Source organism: Protopterus annectens, chromosome 2.part2 (genome assembly GCF_019279795.1).
Source record: "Protopterus annectens isolate FY-2018-M chromosome 2.part2, PAN1.0, whole genome shotgun sequence".
Lineage (NCBI taxonomy): Eukaryota > Metazoa > Chordata > Ceratodontiformes > Protopteridae > Protopterus > Protopterus annectens.
The window spans coordinates 1,107,190,407-1,107,211,715 of NC_056730.1; the positions used below are offsets into that span (position 1 = coordinate 1,107,190,407).

Genomic DNA, 21,309 nt, shown 5'->3' on the forward strand with positions numbered 1-21,309 from the left:
CTCCATTCAGTGCGAAAAGGGAAGATTTCCCTTTACTGCACTGTAGTGTGGTCTTGGAGTTGGTATATTTAAAGAGCGGGGGGTGTGGGGTGGTCACAACCCCTCCCAATGGGGAGTGCAGGGGGCCTTGCCCCCCCTGCTTACAACTGTTAGGTAGGTTTTTTTGTGTTATTTATTTATTTATTTTTGTCGTTTTTGAAATTTTAAAAGTTCGAACATATGGGTTCGACCATATAGCGTTCAAACGTTTAAAGTTTCGATATCACAATATGAACCCAAAAAGCCACTATGATTCTGTGAATGCAGTTGAATCCTGTGGGCAGATAAGTGACTGGTTTTCTTTTCTTGCATATAAATGATTGCATTACTGGTGAGAATTGAGTAGGTAACTCAAATGCTGTTATTAGGAGGTAACTGCCAATCAGGAATGTGTAAAACCTTTAAAGTGCATTGTACAGTTTAATAATATTCACCAGTGTTACAAGCGTGCACTGAATAAATATTAGCTATGTACTGTAGTTTCAGGAAATGTGATAAAAAATATGTGTATATACTTTGGATATGTAATATTTTTGTGTCTTTAAGAAATAAACAATCCCATAATAAACATAGTCTGGTGTGCCAGTTGGTGTGGAGTTGAAGCTGTGAGACGCAGCTGTTAACTGCCTTTCTGCTAAGCTACCATTTTGTGTATTACTTCAAATGCTGTTGTTTGCTGACATTCTAAACAATCTTAAACAAGATGATTGGAGAACCACTGGCTCACATTGTGACACTCACTTTTTTGCAGTCTGAAGCAATTGATATCTTGGGTAGCCCATCTACTTTAGAGGAGGTTAGGATGGCAGTCCAGGCCCAGACAAGAGGCAAATCTGTGGGACCTAATGGCTTGCCTATTGAAGTACCGACCTTAGGAGGAGACTAGTAATTGCAGGATTAGGTTAGCTTAATGAACAAAGCCATGTACTGGTGTGTGGACCAATTCATGAAACACAGATGGAAGCCTTATATCAGTCATCCCTAGAAGGGAAAAGGATGTTATTTTGCCATTCTCACACAGACTGACATCAGTAATACATGACAGCCAAACCTCTCAACTGTCCCTATTTTGTGAGTATGTCCCTATTTTCAGGCTTGATTTACCCCTTCGCACAATATTTTGAGAATCCCCCTCATCACATGTGATTTTGGAAGCTATCTAGTACACAAAAAGCCACACTACATAATCAACACACTAGTGGCAACAATAATTTAAAGAAAGAACACACATATCTTACATCTTCCTTTTTCTGAAGCAAAAATAAATTATCTTGTTTGGTAGAATTTTGCAATACAGTTCATTAAAGTCTACAGATTTTACACTGTCTCTTTGATAAGTGTTTATATTTTTCTATCATTTTTGTCTCTCTCTCTTTTCTTTTAAACATGTTTCTAAGTAGTATTCCATACTCCTGCGGGGAGTATGAAGGATTTGTGTACTATATGCAAATTATATGTAAATTAGATGTTGAGATTTTTACTCTATGTTCTCGCCTTTCAGGCATCTTTGTTGCTATGTTCAATGTCTGAGGGTTGAGCAGTATGATGGCAGCTACAAAATATTCTCAATACTTTTGCAAAAAGGAATGGTAAGTTAATTCCTGTGCTTATACCTCAGGATAATGCGGGTTTGTGGGAGAGTACCACATATTTTATGGTACAGGATGCTCACGAGAGAGGAAGGATCTTGATGCTGTTCTTCTTCTTCTTCTTTTGGCTTTTCCCAGTTAGGGGTCACCACAGCAGATCACCTGTCCACTCATGATTGGCAGTGGAGTATACAGTGTCAAGTTGCCAGCCCGGCGCCCAACCTTTCGCAGAAGGCACACACATGCACACACTCACACCTAGGGCCAATTTAGAGTGTCCAATCCACCTACAGCATGTCTTTGGGATGTGGGAGGAAACCGGAGCACCTGGAGGAAACCCATGTGACCACAGGGAGGACATGCAGACCCCACACAGAAGGCTCCCCAGCTGTGGATCGAACCAGAGAACCTCTTGCTGTGAGGCGACAATACTAACTGCTGCACCACCATGGCTGCCCAAGGATCTTGATGCTGTTAAGTCCAGAAAATGGAAAAGGCTTTGAACAGTGCAATTTGGGTATTCTTATCTGTTGCAATCGGTAAGATTATTTTTTTTCTCAGAAAAATAGATTCAACTTATAAGTTGAAGGTATCAGCTAGTTTGTGAGAGACTTTTATTCTAATGAGGGGCACTTAAGAAAGGTGCCCATTGCTTCCACTGCCTTTTGCAATACATTGTGAGCCTTCAAGCCACTGGATACATCAGTCCAACATTCTGGGATATGACCGAAGGGCAATCAAGCTGAAGCACCTGCATTTGTGGATGATGTACTACTAAGCCTCTCAAACCCACAAAGGTTATCCTAGGAAGCTTACTTGAAATGCTCTAGAACCCAGAAAGAGACAGACAATTTTAGCAAATTGTAATCCCTTGTGCTGACATACCTGGAATTGGATACAATATATAGAAATACGAATAAGGGACATGGTAGAAGAATCTGTGAAAGCAACATATTAGATTCTCACCCCAAAACAACAGCAGTTTTTCTCAACTTGGAGAACATGCATCTTAGACAAATCAGAAACTTCAGGAAGTGCAAATGTTTTTCTCCCACTGATACTTTATGTTGTTGAGGCCTTTTTTATACCAGTCTCAGGGAGGATTTTGTCTAGGCCTAAACAATAGTCTTTGAATTTTCATTGGGTCAATAAATCCCAAGAATGGCCTGAGAAAAGGTGCTGCTTCTAAAAGAATTAGGTAAATGGGGTGCCTTATCTTTCCCAGTATTTATGGGCTATACAATTAAAATTTCCTCATTGACATTGTACCATCAGTACTGCTCAGGCTGGGAAGAGATGGTACTATCAACCCTGGATATAATTAACATCTGATATCATAAGCAATGCAGACTGCAGACTACTTTTTTTATCAGGGACTAATTCATTTTTTTTAATTATTCTGCTTTTTTGGGATTTGATCCCTATAGGAACAAGTCCTGAACTTGAATAGAATAATTTTTTGTTTTTGGCGGTGAAGATTTCAGATACTGGCATCAACTTTTGGCTGTAGGACAAATAATAACCTGGAAATGGTGACGACTAAGCTCAGACTGTTGCAGTGAGATAAACAGACTTACCAGGTTTTAACTCGAGAAGTTAAAAAAAACTTAAATAGTGTTACAAGGAACAGGGTGATATAACAGTCAGCAGTGATTTCCTGGGTCACTAAAGTGAGAGGTAAGAAACACTTGAAAAGGCATTCAATCAGCAAGGCTTACGTTTTGAATTAATGTGAATATTCATTGGTAGAGAAGCTTAGATTATCATGGGGTGTATTACTGGAGTTTCAATGTACTAGACAGTTATGGGTGGAAATAAGTCTGTTGTTGAACTATTTTAGTACGTTTAGAGTGTTTAGTATTTCTGCCTGGAGATTACATTACTATTTTGCATGCTGGCATGAGTGCGTAGACCATTTCTTGTAGTGAGACGTTGCTGCTGGAGATGTGAAACAGAGAAGCAAGGTAAATTAATACATTTTTGGGAATGCCCTAGTTTAGACAAATTTAAGCAAGAATTCCAGCAATTGCTTTTCCATATGGACATTCGCTTTGCTGCCCTTATGTTTCACGGGAGAACATCTAAACAGGGAACCATGTTTGTACCATCAATACCTGCCAGCTTTAATAATTATTAGCCAAAAAGAGTATAATAAGGCAAATGAAGTTGGGTTCCTATCACATAGTCAAACTTTTACAAGTTCGAACCACATATGGTCGAGACTATATGTTCGAATTTGTAAAAGTTTGAGCGTGTGAATGGAAATCTCCATAAGCGGAGGTTTTCATTCACTTCAATGTGGTGTGATCTCGGAGTTGGTATATTTAAGTAGCAGGGGGTGTGGGGGTTGCAGGGGGACTTGCCTCCCTGCTTACAACAATTTATTTTTTTGTCTGTTGTATTTTTATTTTGTTATCAGTAGTCGAAGTTCTGTAACTTTGAACATAATGATCTGATATAGACCCTTGAAGTCTGATGGAGTCCTTCAAGCAACAGAAACTAAAAGCTTAATCATGGAAATGACTGATGCAGAAGATGGGGCATTCCAATGGAAAGTAACAAAAAATATGTAGTTTTCCCTGGTATAGTTATTTAGATGAAGGGAGCAGTAATTAAATTGCTTAATATTAATAGATGATAAATAATTGGACACTAGCTGCTAATACTGCTTATAAGGTAACCATTATAAACAGCTTCTTGGACTTTTCTCTTATTAAATCATTTGCTATTCACATGCTAATTTTAATGAACATCTATTTTAATGAGTGTAAAACAGGATTGTGAGTTGAAGCATCATATTCATACGTTAAGCAGGAAAAGACATTACTGATATTTTTGATGGTAAGTATATACTGAATTTGAACTATGCAGACTGAATACCTGTGGAAAATTTGTAATGTGACAAGTTAATGCTTATGAAAGTTTGGCTCAATAAAGAATTATCTTAAATAATAATTCTCTGGGACATGCCAGTGAAATAATGTGTACTGTCTGATTGTCTCTCTCTGTGCTGTATACTGTCTGTGTGCTGTAAAGTGTTAATATTAGGAATGCAGTCTGCAGTCATACTGATACAAGCTGTAAACAGAAAGGGTCGCAAGACAAAGCCCTGACCATGCTTATGCCTTAAAGAAGAAAGGAATTTGTCTTCTGACAGTCTGAAGGCTCTATCATTGTTGTACTACTATAAATATGTGATGTTTAAGCCCAAGATTTCCAGCTCCTGCAGTAGGCCTTTGATCATTCATGAAATCAAAGGCCTCTGTGATGTCATCTAAGACAACACCACTAACTGCCCCTCTTTTATGCTGTTAAATATGTATTTAGTGAATGTTAATGAGGCACTGATGTAGTATACCTTTGTGGAATTATGGAACCTGTGTTGTTGATCACACAGCAGCCTATACCCTTTAAGGTGAGTTTTTAGTTGTGTGAACACAGATTCTATTAGAATTTTGGAGACAGAGATTACTAATGGGCCTGTATGAGCCAACCCTATTTTCAGGACCTAAAGTGTGGAGTGATAATAACAGTTGTCTTCCAAAGTTCAGGGAAGGAGACTGTAGCCAGAGAAATACTTACTACATTTGTGACTAGTATATAGATAAATGTATCACCAACCTTGATGATTCTTAGGTATAAGCCATCTGTGACTATCCTGCTGGAGTTCTGAATACTTTTTAAACAGCAGTTTACTTGTACTAAGAGCGATAGGATGTAATGAAAAATCAGGTGAAAACCAAACAAGCTTAAGGCTGAACTTAGGAAGAGATCTAGGACACGTTGCTATGCATAGACACCAGAACTGTAGCTTGATTATCTGGTACCTTGTACAATTCCCTGAACTCTTGACCCCCTCAAGTCAAAGTTGAAGAGCTAAACAAATCTTCTTAAGTAGCTGTAACAGACCACTTGTGGACTTGCCTCACATGCAACAAGCAGCTTTCAACAGTTAAATTACCACACACCAAGTGCATCAGAGCTTCAGCTGTGACTGTAAATAAAGTATCAGCATTAATTTATAAATGGCGGTATTGCATTCCCATTGTGCTCCCAAAACACCTTGCCCCTGGAGCAGCTTCCACTTGGCCCCTTCTTAGTTATGCTTCTAATGTGCGCATTAAGTTCTCACTCAATGAAATCTTATCAAGCCCCTGCCTACCTCAATAAAATGACTCACTCATTGGTTACTCACCTCTAACACAGTACATAAAAATACTAATAACATAAAAACACAGGTGAACTCAAAGAAAAAACAGCCTAAAATTAAAACTGATAAAGACTATACCAAAGTGGGGGGACGGCACCACAACATCTTGGCTACTTGCATATATTAACTTCAAGACTGCACAAACATAGAGAAAGAAAAACATAACTATATTAAACTGCTTCTCCTACACTATGCTTACACAATCCCCACCACTCCAGTGCAGCCTGTGAATAAAAGTATGCACAATTAATTATCAATACTCAGTGAATGAAGTATTCACAGTATGGCAGTATTGTGCAAATAGCACCTTCACTAAGAGGGACTTGAATCAGTGGGATCTTGTTGACTAGTCCTATAATGAGGTTTTTCATTCCCTTTTGGGACTGTGAAGGATGATATGCCCTAATGTTTTTTTTTTTCATTTTTTTTGGAGTTCTAATGTTTTGAGAAATAGTTGGTAAATGAGTTAGCCACTGAGCTGATGAATATGACCAGTTGGTTATCACAGGCTACAGAGATAGGAAGGCTGTTTTACTTTTTCTTTCCCTCTTTAGCTTTTGCTGTTTCCTAAAAGTGAAGTTTGCATTTGTTTAGCATATATACATATACATATATGCTTGACAGGCTGTTTGATCTGTAATTATTCAGTCCTATGGAAGGGCATCCTTTACGGATTGGGATCATAATAACCTGCTTCCAGATATCAGGGACATAAACAGTTTTTAATGATCGTTTGATAATGGATGAAATGTAAATTATTACTCTACCGATTATACTACAGATATTGTCTGTTGCTTCATATTAGCATATTAAACTGTCATGAAGCATGAACTGAAAAAAACAATGGACACCATTTTTCTAAATGCTTGCTAAATGCAGGTTTGCTACTTAGTGAACGTAAAGTACAAAAAAGTAAAACTAGCAATATTAACTGCAGTAGCAGTTGCAATGACTTGTTTTACTTTCCCCTTACTAAGCATGGCTTAAAAAGCTGCATTTAGCACAGTGAAAAATAAATACATTAAATTTTCCATGTGTGTGTAATAGAGAGAGAGAAACAAAGAAAGTGAGCGAGAGAGATAGAGATAGAGACTCTGAGAGAGTATTCCTCCACTTCTTTTCTGGCATTACTGTCTAACAGTAATGCTCAGTGATTTACCAGAAAAACAAACACTGTATGATAGGCAGCACAAAAATAAGAGGCAAATTGAGGGTGTTACAGTGTTTTGCACCGCAGTGCATCATTTTTTTCCTTCATTTGACCACAAAGAAATGCGAAATGTACCCAGTCAATAAAGTGACTAGTTGCTGGGCATATTTGTGTGTGTGTGCGTGTGTGTGTGTGTGTGTGTGTGTGTGTGTGTGTGTGTGTGTGTGTGTGTGTGTGTGTGTGTGTGTGCATATTGCCATTACCTAGATAACTTATATTTTGAATATAAAGTACATCCTCCAACAACAATTACATATACTACAGCAACCTTGAAACATTAGACAGATGAACTATTTTATATTAAAAACATAAACATGTTTTTACTACTAAAAAACAAATATGAAACAATTTAACAGGTATCCCATTACCTAAGCATAGTGTGAAAACATTAGTAGCATGGTCTTAGCTGTCTGGTAGTGCCACTAGGTTAATACCTATTGCTCCTGCTAGGTGTCACACAATGTGCCAAGCCAAAGTCACCTCCCTCCAGGATTGGTTAGTTGGCTGCAAATGAACACTTCCATCTTCCCTGGCTAGACAGGCTCCTGACGGACTATTCAAACTCAGGTCCCCTGCAGCCTAGTCAAGGCTTTATCCTTCTATATTATGCAGCTGGCTCAATGACCTCAAACTTGGTATATATAAGATTTGCAACACTTGTGTACAAAGAAAGACCCTTTGTTACGGTTCTGACAATATGGCACATGATAAAAGTTCTACCATTATTAAAAAGGAAAAAAGTGGGGTATCTGATGGATGAGCAGACATTTTAAACAGGGAGTAGAGGAAGGACACAGAATGTTGATCTACACTGTGATTATAGTAATAAGCAGGATGAAAGAAATATTCATATAAGTTAGTGCTTTACCTTCAAATAGAGTGCGGCACCTGGATGAGGAAATTCATTTTAGAGTTAGAATATGATACAAGCATTTGGAAAAACACACAAAAAAAAAATCATATAAAAAAAAAGAGAATCATCCTATTATTTCTTCGATGAAGTAAATAAAACGAAATATATGGTAAAGAGTTTTCAATTTTTCTACAGGAAATAAATAAGGTACGGGTAGAAAAATATTTTACAGTAAAATATACAAGAGGATAAAAAGTTATAATATGATACTGAAGGATGTACAGTCTAGAGGTAATGTCAAGAATGAATTTTACTGTAGGGTCTAGTAGAAAAATGGAACAGATTTCCAGCATTAATCACAGCAACAATAGCAATATGGTCAATGAAGGATGCATACAGTGATCTGTCACTAATACTTGTATGACAGACGTGCAAACAGTATGAAGGCAGTTAGTTTTGCTTAGTGTTATTTTTAGTAAGATGATGCCTATCAAATTGTAAACCTGAGACCATACATATGTGCATGTGTGTGTGTGTGTGTGTGTGTGTGTGTGTGTGTGTGTGTGTGTGTGTGTGTGTGTGTGTGTGTGTGTGTTCTATTCTCTTCGGTTAAGATAAGGAATCAGGCAGTAAAACACAGTACTGTCTACTTAAACTTGCCTTTCAAGATATTAGTTTTGAAACTGCTTCAAAAACACACAGAACTGGCTATTTATATGGATATGACTGTTTATGACTAAATTTGTTGCCGTCTGTGCCTATACTTTGTGAAAATGGACACTTTCTGCAAGTGTGTACGTAAATATGTGTATGGGAAGTGAAAAGCAAGAGAAAGGCAACAATACCAATACGGGAATAAGCATTCACACTCGCCCATTACAGGTGCTTGCTTGTGCTCTAATTTTAATTCTTTGGACCCCACAGGACACTGCCCACTCACTCCACTACTGACACCCTACTGACCCAGTCACTCCTAGAACAAAGGGGCTGGGTATTCCTGTGTTGGATGAGACCTCTATGGCCTAGTAATTGCCACCCAGAAATCGTGATCTGACCTTCTATTTCCTGACAAGAGTAAGGTGATAGGAATGGGTCAGTTTGCAGGTAATGGGGGCATCCTATCCCTTCCCATTGGGAGCACAGCACTGCTACCCCTTGTTGCCTCCCAAGGGATCATGCTGTCCTCCAAGGAAAGCTTGCCTCTGCATGCTGTAGTCCTTTTGGCTTTACTGGTACTGTGACTGCATGGGCTTGGCTGGCTTGAAACCACTCCCTAGCGAGCTCTTACAGGCACCTAAACTGCTACTCAGACTTGACTTTGCTTGCAGCATTGTCAGGATTTTATCCCAGTATGCCACTGAGCTGGCTCCTGATGCTCTTTTTAGGGACTGGTGCTAACAAGACCCTTAGACTTAGAAGCTTCTACAACAAATGTATAAAGATGAAAAGATGAAATAAAAAAAAAAAAAAGAGCTTTGCATACTGGAGTTACCAATGGCTGAAATAAATGCTTTCTGTCCTATAGTAGGAAAACTGTTTTACAAAACAAGGAATTGCAGATAGGCAGTCTTGCCTCACAGCTTTTTGTATCTTTAGGACCAACTAACATATACAAATACAAATTCTGACAATTATTTCCCTTGGTCTTCTAGGGCAGTTCATTCTATGGACCATATCCTGAAATACAACTCACTTATCAAACCTAAATGTCTAGGATTTTTACTCATTAAAGAAAAATGTCAAGCTATGCAGGAGAGTTATTTTTACTTCATTTACTGAAGTCCATCAATGGCATTCAGAACTTACTCTGCTAAACAAATCAGCGGCCTGTTCCAGCAGTCCAACAAGGCCACTTTCAGTGAAGTAACGGCCAGAACAGATACCATCTTCATCAGGAGACAAAATGTCATCAGACGTTGCAGACTCTTCCAGCACATTTGATGATATGTTCTGTTTGGAGAAAGAGGAATGGATGCCATAAAGAAATTATTATTTGGTTAGCACTGACATTAGCAACTAGACATTACTTGTTTGATGGAAGCAACAAGCAAATTAAACTACTGGCCAGCTTACACAGTGAAATAGCATTCAGAAGTATTACATTCTGCAGGCCAGTACAAATAAATGTACATAACTACTCACAGACAGATCAATACTGAGCTAATAGCCTATGCTCTACAGGAACTGTCATAGGTGAATGCAGATTCAGGTAAGTTTTGCCAGAAAAAGGTTGCGGATGATAAATTCAGCTCCAACTTTACCCCTCTCCCCCCATCAACCTTCCCTCAGGAAATACCATTAAATATAACCCCCCTGCTATCACTAAGAAACAGATCCTTAATGCTCTCACTCTAAGGCCAAGAACACTGCATCAATGGGCCCAGACAATATCCAAGGATGCCTTCTAAACAGCATGAAACATGACCTATCAGGCCCTTTGGAATTGCTATTTAACTGTAGCTGCCAAACAGCCTTCGTGTCTTATGAATGGAGAACATCAACAGTCATCCCTCTGCACAAAGGTGTGCCATCTACATACCGTGGAAACTACTGACCCATAAGTCTCACTAGTCTTATATGCAAAATGAATTACCATGGAAATGATCAATAATGATATAGTAAACCACCAAACACCAGACCCAACCCAGTTTGGTTTCATCAAGGGAAGGTCATGCCTACACATTCTGGTGGAATTCTTTGAGTAGGTCACCAAAGCAATGGATGAGGACCAAATGGTTCACACTGCCTACCTTGACCTGGTCAGGGCACTTGACACAATATCCCACTCGGACATTATTAACAAACTCAAGATGTTAGGTATAAACCCATATGTCACCTGGTGAATAGTCAACTAGCTCAACAGACAGGACCCAGGAAATTAGAACTAGGGAGTCCACCTCTACAAAGAGGTCAGTTACAAGTGGAGTCCCTCAGGTATTGGTCCTTGGACCGCTCTTTTTTGGCATTTACTTATCTGAAGTCAAGGCCAATGTCAAAAGTCTTGCTGACAAAATTTGCAGTTGATTGCAAATTAGGAGCTGTCATTGAATCCCACACCAACACAAATGTTCTCCAGAAAGGGCTGACACAGACAAACAACTGGTGTCAGAGCCATGGACTAAAATTAAATGCCAAGAAATGCATAATAGTATCCTTTGGGAAGTCATCCATCCCTGGTAACTACCGCATTGACAACACACCCCTTAGAATTGACTGAGAAGTCAAGGACATAAGGACACACATAGACAGAAATGACCAAGTAGTCAAGGACTTAGGGACACACATAGACAGTAATCTATCCTTTGACCGTCACGTGTCTACAATCATTCTATGCTGCACAACTTATAAACAAAGGTAATGCATCTAGGTACAAGAAAGTCATTGTCCCATTCTATTCAGCATTCATCAGACCTGTCATTGAGTACAGTGCCTCATTTGGTATGTATCTAATCAGGCATGTCCAACAAATGGAATGTCTACAGAGGTTCCTCACTAAAAGAATACAGGGCTTAAGTAAGATGTCCTATACTGACTGCCTCAAGGCCCTATCCCTGTATTCTGTCTCCTACAGGCTGTTAAGGGGAGATTTATGCCTAGCATACAGGGCATTGTCAAACCCCACTCTGATGGACCTCCTGCATATCCACAAAACCAACAGAACTAGAATTACCTGTTCTAAAGAATTAAACCTTGCCTGTGATATAAAATATAATGTGCTGGAAAGACAGGTATGTATCCCAGAGACTGCCCCGTCTCTGCAACAGACTCCCCATCCATGTAAAGCAGAGTTCCTCCCTAACCCAATTCAAGTGTAACATGGACAATTAGATGGGGAACAAGACATAGGCAGTCTGTAAATGGTTCATCTCCCAGGACCCTGCTTGTAAATGTTTCACCTGCTAAGCCCCTGCTTACACTTATCAAGGGTACCAGAACTTGTCAGAGATTTGGGATGCATGGCTAGGCTTAAAAGGCCCTTGTGGTCATTAGCCTAGTAAACACCTATGAACCTATGCACCTATTTTTTTTCACTCTGGCATTATCTTTTTCACCTGTAAACTTTTTTCTTATTTGAATATACTGTCTCTTCAGGGCAGCTCTTGGAATCAGAATCATATTAAGATCCCTTGTAACTTTGTGGCATGGCTTTTTGGTTGGAATATATGGCTTTAGAATTCAACCCTCAACTCCTTTCCCACCATACTTTACACCATGTCTGCTCCACCTCATCAAAATGGACCTTAAATTCTACAACAGTTACTCTGCACAGTAGCAAAGCATTGCTTAGTTTTCTGGGAATTTTGATCATAGTGACCACTGTTTTTTATCTTTCTTAATTCCTATTATCTGTGAACTAAAGCATGGTATCATGTTTAACCTCACACCAGGTTTGCCTCACTTTATTGAAACATATCTTAAATGCCTTCATTGGCCTTTATGCATATGTTAGTACCTCACCACAGTCACTTAGAAAATTTTGTGATGGAGTTAGGCCTCTCACAGATCATTTCAGAACCCAACACCTCTACTTGCAGCTCAGGAAGTTACCCACAAATTCATTTAGTGATAATATGTAGGCCTGAGAGACTGAAAAAACCCACTGTCCTCCCAACTAATACAAGGGACCACTGCCCACTTCTAGTGTGGGCTACATAAGCAAGTGAAATACCTGCATAACTCTTACACCAGGGTTATATCTTCTGGAAGTGAAGCACTACCATATACTAAACAGGGTATAGTTAAAAAACAAGAAAGATTTTTTTTTAGTTTTTTACTTTTAAACTGTAGCAAACTGAAGTTTGCTACAGTTTAGAGCACATGCAGAGTGCTACAGCTCTAAAGTTAGACCCCAAATGCAATACCAGCTTTTAAAAGCTGGTATTGTATTAAAGGGATTCAGATTGGCTGATCACACCCACTTCCAACACTTTGGCCCTGGGAAGTTGTCCCTCTCGCCCTGCCCTAGTTATGCTACTAGTTACTGAGGTCATTACTTTTTCCTTGTTTATCATCTGCTGGGAAAAAAACTTACTTGGCTTGCAGTCTGTGCCCTGTGCCGAGGATCTGGTAGTATATATTATGGCTCCTCAGTGCATTCACAAATTAAGGTTGACCTTCAGAAGCATCACAATAATTACTTGAGGGAAGAAATCTACTTGTAAGTATGAACAAAACAAAGTCAGTGATACATGATACCCAGAGTTAGTTCCAAACTAGTTCCAAATAACAGGGTCCACAAAGATGGCAGAGTGGAAGTACTAAAAATGTTCACAGTTTCAAGTACTTGGGTAGCTGACTAACTCCTCTCTTACTATAAAGTTACATATTAAAAACAACAACCCATCTGAATAAGCAATTACAACAAAACTGATAGTTCTCTACATGTCTTGATGGTAGAAACCTCATGCAGAATTAAGATTACAGACTACTGATTTGCCATGCCTCAAACAAGAATGTGCACAATTTATCTGAATAGAATATGTGGGTTCCTGTTGCTGTCCCCCCAAAACAAAGCATTACCATAACTATACAAAAGAATAGGTTCACTCCAAATAAGGCCGGGAGCTGAGCTGTTGCGATATGCTCTCCTGTTTGAAAATCCACCATAATGACCATCACCTTCCTCTACCACACAAGCTGAAAACTACAGAGTAATAATGAAAGATCAAATGCTAATGCAACCATAAACTTCATGGGTTCTTACAGTAATCAAGCCTTCCCAGTGCTTGTCCAGCTACCTTGGGATCATATTCCTGTACGGTTAAAGAATGCATCCATTCTCAAAGACTTCAGTACGAAATTCACACTTCCAAAAATAAAAGGTAGGATGTAATGCAGACAATACCATCCTGTTATGTCATTTTCCTGCTTTACCTGCCATCCCTCAGCAATGTAAACTACACAGCTTTCTCGTAATCTCAGCTATTCAGTAATGTGTTACTTAATGTGTAATGTAACACAAGAATAGTAGTATTGTTATGTTTGTTCATCCATAATCCTCATAACCAAAACTGCAGTGGTGTTGTCAAGCATTGTGTTACTACTGCTAATCAAATGCAGAGTTCTGTTTGTGTCAGTTGTTGAGGAGTATGCTAACTGCATAATTAAGTTTTGTGATATTCAGTACTGACACCACACTGTAGCATTTTATTTCATTGTTTTTAACTAAGTTGTTTTACTTTGGTCTAGGCTGTGTCTGAAATGGATCCAGTTTTAGTTCAGTTCTAAATAATGAAAGTGAAGCATTTCTTTCAGTGAGGACATTGCCCACTGTAGACCCTGAACTACCGAAAAGAAGTGAAGTTGGTCCAGACTGGTCTTTTTGCTCTCATGATAAGATGTTAGCATAATGTCAATGGACATGTAAGATGGAATATGATTACTATAGACACTGTGACTGTCACTTAGAGAGTGATTTATACGTAGCCATAATACTAGTAAGTTGTATGTTTTTTCACTAATGAAAGGAAAAGGACCTCTAGATCTCAACAATAAAAAGAATGATTAAATAAATAAACAGTGCAATGTGTTATTTTTTATTTATTTATTTATTTTACATTTGTTGACCGGGCTAGTCCAACTGGATATATGTCCATTTTCAGCAGAGGTCCGGGGAGAAAAGCTCCACATGCAAGCATTTGTAATAACAGGTAAAACATTAAGCATGGTTATAATATATATGTAAAAAATCATTAGATATTAAGTAAAAAGCAGAAGTTGAGAAATAGAGAGTGTATTTTTTTAAGAGTTTCTTAAAGCTAAAAAAGAAAAAAATTTGCAAGTACCTAGATACACGAGGAAAGCTAGTTATTTACAGCTGAAAAGTTGAGAGTACCTAGATATCCAAGGTAGACTAGTCAGGGTTGCTACAGGGGCAGAGCCAGTGGGTTTTGAGGTGTGTTTTGAGTTGGTATTTGAAGCAGGGAAGAGAGCAGATTGCTGTGAGATTGTGAGAAAGAGTGTTCCAGGTTTTTCCTACTGTGTTGGAGAACAAGGATTAGCCAGCTGAGTTATTGGGTTTACTAGTCGATATAAGTAGTTTGTCGGAGGAACGAAGGCTTTTAAGATTGCAGTAAGGAGAGATAAGTGAAGTGAGAATGGGAGTGTTTGTGGGTTTGTAAAGGATTTTGTGGGCTAAGGAGAGCTGGTGAAATAGAATTAGGTTTTGTAGTTCGAGCCATCGTAGTTGCCTTAAGTTTTGCAGTGATGAGTTCTAAAAGTAGAATTAGTGGCAAATCTGGCAATATTGTTGTAGGCAGCAGACAGTTTGCTGAGGTTAGCTTTGGACACTGAAGTGTAGATGGGGGAGGCATACAGGAGAGTGGAGATAAGATGGGTCTGAGCAATGGAAGTTCTGGCAAGTGGAGTAAGGAATGGTTTAATTCTATAGAGGGAGCCTAGTTTTCTGTTAACTAATTTTATAGTATTGCTGATGTGTGTGTCAAAGGTCAGATTGTTGTCTATTTCAACTCTGAGGAGTTTGGTAGTTGGATCGGGTGATATGTTCATGCCATTATTTGATGTGACACAGAAATTCAGTGGAGAGGATTTTCGGGTTGGTGAGAAAAGTAATAATTTGTTTTTTTTGGGGTTCAAAATTAAGCATCGTTTGAGGAACCACATTTCTACGGTTTCAAAAGTCGTTTGGGTGAGGGAGTGCAGTACAGAGGGGGGTGAGGCAGAACAGATTAAAGGAGAATCATCTGCATATTGTATACAGGTGGCAGGAGAAATATGAGTATGGAGATCATCAATGAAAACTGAAAAGAGGAGAGGGCCAAGAATTGAGCCCTGGGGGACTCTAGAGTAATGGGGAGGTGGTTGGATAAGTTATTTTGCCACCTCACTGCCTGTTTTCTGTTGTGCAGGTAAGAGTGGAACAATTTAATTGAGCTTGTGTCAAGTGCAAATGATTTAAGTAAGTGTAGCAATATTTCGTGATTGACCATATCAAAGGCTTTGGATAAGTCAATAAATATAGCAGAGCTAAGGGTATTATTGTTCCTATTTTTATTGATGCAGTCTGTGAAGGAGAGGAGGGCAGAGGTGGTGCTATGGTAGTGTCTAAATAAAACCATGTTGACAATTAGCTAGCAGATTGTTAGTTAACAGGTGTTTCAGAAGTTGCTTCTGGACACATTTTTCCATGATTTTAGCAAGAAGAGAGAGCAAGGCTATGGGTCGGTAGTTAGAGAGTTCAGTTGACTTTCCTCCTTTATGAAGGGGAATAATATGAGATATTTTCCAGAGAGAAGGAATGTAGCTTTCTTCAATGTTTCTGTTAATCAGGATGGTGATGGGATAGGTCAGTGCATTAGCAGCAACTTTTAGATTGGAGATATCAGGGAAGAGTTGACTGGAAAGAGACTGGACAGTTTCAGTAAAGAAGGTGTTAAAGGCATTGGCAGTCTGTTTGAGGTTATCTTGGGAGGTACCTGCTGGGCTTGGAGTGTCCGAGTGGCCAGGCTTCATGAGATTATTTATTCCTGCCTAGAACTTTTGTGGGTTATGCAGGTTAGCCTGTTGCAAATGGCAGTAGTAGTTTCTTTTATCCAGAATTACTGATTTTTTTGTAATGTTTCTTACTTGTCTAAAGTTGAGTTGGTCAGTGGGATCTTTAGTACTGCGGTATTTGGACCAGAGTTTATTTTTCAAAATAATCTTTTGCCTTGTGTCCTTTGTTAGCCAAGGGGCGGCTCTTGAGGAAAGTCTGATGGACCTTGTGGGAGCATGTGCATCAAGAATAGATAAGAATTTAGAGTTAAAATATGTCACGGCATCATCCAGTGGGAGGTGTTTAAGAGGAGACCAACTGCAGGACCTAAGTTCTGCTTCAAATCTATCAGGGTTAAAAGTTTTGTTTGTTCTAACCATTTTGTATTTTGTTAAATTAGGGGTATCAGTTTTATGTCTAATTAGGTAAGTAAGGGCATGATCACTTATATCATCAGGCAGTGTACCTACTGTATATGTTTGGTGATGGATAGTTATCAGGATCCAGTCTAAAATGCTTTCTTTGTTGCTAGGTTTATTTGTTCCGGTAGGGGAGTGAATAGTTTGTGAGAAACCATGAAGATTTAAGAGGGTGGAAGGGTTAGCTGAAGAGCAAGTATTCCAGTCTATATTGACATCTCCAAGGACTATTGATTCTTGTGGAAAGTGTCTGGTCAGCCAGCTAAGGATTTCTTCTAAGGTACTATTGTCGTTGCCTGGGGGCAGGTATATGCAGATTATATAGATGGATTTGTAGGCATTAATTTGGAGTTTAGATATAAGGATTTCAGCATTACTTTTGGAGGGAGGTTTATCCTGTAAGGCAGTGATTTGTGTCCCTGATTTATAGAGGATTGCTACCCCACCACCTTTTTTATAGTGCGGTCAAGTCGATGGATGTTGTAGCCAGGGGGAATAATCTCTTTGTCCTGAATTACTGGTTTAAGCAAGGTTTCAGTCAAGCAAAGAATGTCGAATGAGTGTACATCAAGTAGTGCATGAAGGGGGGCAATTTTATTTTTAATACTGCGGATGTTAAGGTGAGCTATCATTAGAGAGTTTGAGGGTTTGGTTAGTTTTTTTGAGTTAGAGGAGAGAGTGCAAAGTGGGTTTGCAGTTGTGGTGTTGTTTGGGCCTGGGTTGGGTTGAATGTCACCTGCTAGCAGAGAGTGGATTAATCTTTTTAACCAGTCAGAGGGTTTAGGGGAAATGAGTAGTGATTTTCTGTCTTTTTGATGGCAGAAGGTAATGTGAATCTTTCTATGAAATTTTGTAGCGATGTAGCTGGGAGAAAATGTGAAGTTAAAACAGTGATGAGATGAATTTATGGTAGTTAAAGTTATGTGTTTGGAGAGAGTATTAGCTTCTGAGAGGCTATAGTGTTCATAGGAAGTTAGAAAGTAGGGTACAATAAGGAAAGGGAGAATTGAGAATGTGAGAAGTTGTTTTGAATGTAATGATGTTATTAGAGTAGGCATAGTGACAGGAGAGTAACAAGGAGTTAATTTGGGAAGATGAAGAAATAATGAGAACAGGAGATGGATGATAATTGTGAAAGTAGGTGTGGCAGGTGGATGGTTATAAGTGGTATAGGGGAAGGGTGTAAGAGTGATTGGAGGAATACAAATATTTCAGCACAGTGGTTCTTTTTTTGTAAAAATGTATAAAGGTTGAACACATTAAATCAACATATTAACTTCAAAAAAAGAAAAGAAAAAAAAAAAGAAAACAAGGAACCATATACAATAGTGCCTGCATCAAACTGATATGAACATCTACAGTTTCTATTTAAGGAATGGTACGAAAACATGAAGAGAAAAACATAAACAAAAAAGAATAATAACTCAATATATTTTTTTAATAAAGCACTTATGTTTTAACCAGTAATTATATTCAGAGATAGTCTTATTTGTTCTCATCTTAATAGTGACTAATTAATTCTGACGCACATTAACAATGTTTGTAGACTCCATAAATTAGAAGTGGCTTCTTTTTTCCAGTTTTTAATAATAACTTTTTCTATCTATAGTTAACAAGCACCAAATAAGAGGATTTTGCTTTATAGAACACTTCTGGGAATTAGTGCATTAAAAAAGCCAATGTTTTAGAAAGATTAAATTTGTCTGACCCCAGTGCTTGCATAAATCTATTAATTTCTTCCCCAAAAGGTTGCAAGACTTTACAATCAAAAATGATAATCTTAGTAATGATAATCTTTACATAAATTAAAGATAATAAACTTTGTTAATTTATTTGTTAATTATTTGCTAATTATTGTTATATAACTAATTTCTTTACTGACTTGCTTTGTACATTGTTGATTAATATGTGTTCAATTTGATTGTTTAATACTGTCTATTTGTATGTATGGAGCTTTTCTCCCTGGGCCTCTGCTGAAAATGGGCCTCATGCCCAGTCGGACATTACCCAGTAAACAAACAAAATAAATTAAAAATAAATAAAATAAATAAAGACCATATGTTGCCAATCAGCTTTAAAACAGAGTCGAACCTCCAATATCCTTTTTCATATGTAATTTCTATCTTACGAAGGGTAATAAAGGTTTTGTGCATAAATTTCCATGAAAATAATTTCCATTATAAGGATGCTGTAGTTTTCCTTGATGATAAAAGTATTAACTTCTTATCATCCTGAGATAAGTCTGTGTGACTAATCAGTGTGGCATATTCCCAAGAGTAATGATTAATATGTTATTTGATACTCCTTACTAATTTGTATATAATAACTTTATAATTTATAGCAGTTGTTAATGCGATCAGATATACATATGAACTTACCTGAAAGTTGACACTGCCCACAGGCAGATAGCTGTGGTCCTCAAGCATACTTAGATACTCAGCAACCAGTGCGGCAGCATGCACCAGACACATGGCAGCCTCAGTAAAACACTGCCGTTTGCCGTGCTTCTCCGCCATGTTCTGCAGCCAAGTCAAACGCAGGTCAGGTGATGACTGGTACCCTTTGGCAATTCTGGAAAATTAAATGACAAAATCAGTTAAAGTGCATAATGTGACTTGCATTACAGTCAAGAGCTTGATTATCAGAAGCCTGTATAAAGATATCTCTGAGTTATACATTATACTTGCAGTAGAAGGTACAGACATTACAAACATTACCCAAACATGCTATAATGGACAGGGAAGGGAATATGCCGATATCTGCTTTTATGCTGTTGATAAAGAATGGATAATGCAAAGGACACAGGATGGCAGTGAAGGCAGTGTAGGTTCAGGATAGGATAAAATGCACTATGTCTGAAATTGATGTTGAGTATCACTGGAGAGGACAAACAGAGACTGGAAGAGGACATGCAGGGAACCCTGGGGAGATGGCTACAGTGTAAAGTCCACTGCATGCATCACAGTATGATAATGACAGATTCAAAGAGACAGGATTAGTATATGTGTAAAAAGAGCTAAAACAGAGTGAAGATGCTCAACAAGAAAAGGGAACACACTTGGTACCCTCCTCATCAATGAGGACAATGTGACAAGAGTGGTAGCAAGGCAGCCAGTGGACAACAACAGCCATATGAAAGTGCAATTAAAAATCCCTCAAGTTGTATTAAGAAGTGTAACGTGTGACAAAACAGCAGACTTGTCTACCACATAGCACAGTAGGACACTATGTGGATAGTATGCATGGAACTGAGAGCAGGAGAACAACTGGGATTCACTAGTGCTAGCAGGTGAGGAAAGAAGTGTAGGAAGAGAAAACAACAAACTTGGTTTAAAGAAAGCAGGAAGAGGGTAAACGCAATAAGATGAAGACATACCGTAGGATGAGCAATGTGGGTATGATAGAAGGAGGAGTGCAAGGCCAAAAAATGGAAAAAAAGATAGATGTAATAGACCAAGGGAGGCCAAGACAGAGAAATTGCTAGTCAAAACTGCTCTGGGTAAAAGAAGTTTCTTCTAACATACTGGAGACATACTAGGAATTAGCAAGAAATTATTTTGCTGGAAAGGAGCAGAATGTAATCTGCGAACACTGCAAATGACACAAAAGCACAAAAGTTTTATGTTTCAATATTTACAGAAAAAATGTCAGAAAGGGGTGCCAGCATTAGGATGTAATGTGGGTACTGATGTAGAAATGGGCCAAGAGGAAAGTAATCATGGAGGATGTACAAAAGTAACTCGGGGTGCAGGGATAAAATGTTCAGAATCCAGCTAACATTCTGCCCATTGTGGTGAAACAGACTGAAGCAATGCTGACTAAATCACTGAAAGAACTGTCTAATTTCTTTAGAAACTGGCGTGGTACTACAAAGCTAGAGGAGGGCAACAATAATTCCAAGGCACTGGGATGGATCTAAGAAGAAGTTGGGAAATTATAGGTCTGAAGGTCTCACATCTGTCTCAGGGAAGCTAAGGAAACATTTGTATGGGGAAGCAAATACAATTTCTAAATGCTAGTATTCTTGTCTTTTTTTTTACTTTATTGGCCCCCATTGGGACATCATATTACCAGCTTGTCCCCTAGTGCCCCATGTCCACACCAGGTCTACCAGCTTGTGTCCTACTCCCAGACTCACTCCAGTATCACTGGGGCTCGTCGTGGATTCTAAGGACATCCTGGAGGCTGAGCCATCTACACCACTATCCTGTTTATTCTTCTTCATGTGCCCTACCTCCCATGCGTATTACTTTAACATTCAGGCCAAACAATACATTAAGCATAGAAGAAGCAGCAGTGGAAAATAAATTCTTACAGGAATCAATTATCTTATGAGAAGAGCAATACACAAGAAAGAGCAAAATATGAACTCATATGACAAATAGCATTATACAGAAAATAACAGTTATCTGAACAATATGCTAAGCTGATGAGTGGTTAATAAGTGTACAACAAATTAGTGTCTAAATATAGGAATGATTAATATTTCAGCCAG

The 21,309-nt window shown here is 38.5% G+C and overlaps 1 protein-coding gene across 1 annotated transcript in view; it reads right to left on the minus strand.

Moving 5' to 3' along the window:
* Nucleotides 1–21,309, minus strand: part of DOCK8 (dedicator of cytokinesis 8) — a 1,731,107-nt gene that overhangs the window by 302,186 nt on the left and 1,407,612 nt on the right. The window contains exons 40-41 of the mRNA XM_044064485.1: nt 19,193–19,385; nt 9,708–9,851 (exon numbers count right to left, since the gene is read on the minus strand). Of these exons, the coding sequence (XP_043920420.1) occupies nt 9,708–9,851; nt 19,193–19,385 (337 nt within the window). The remainder of the gene's footprint in view (nt 1–9,707; nt 9,852–19,192; nt 19,386–21,309) is intronic.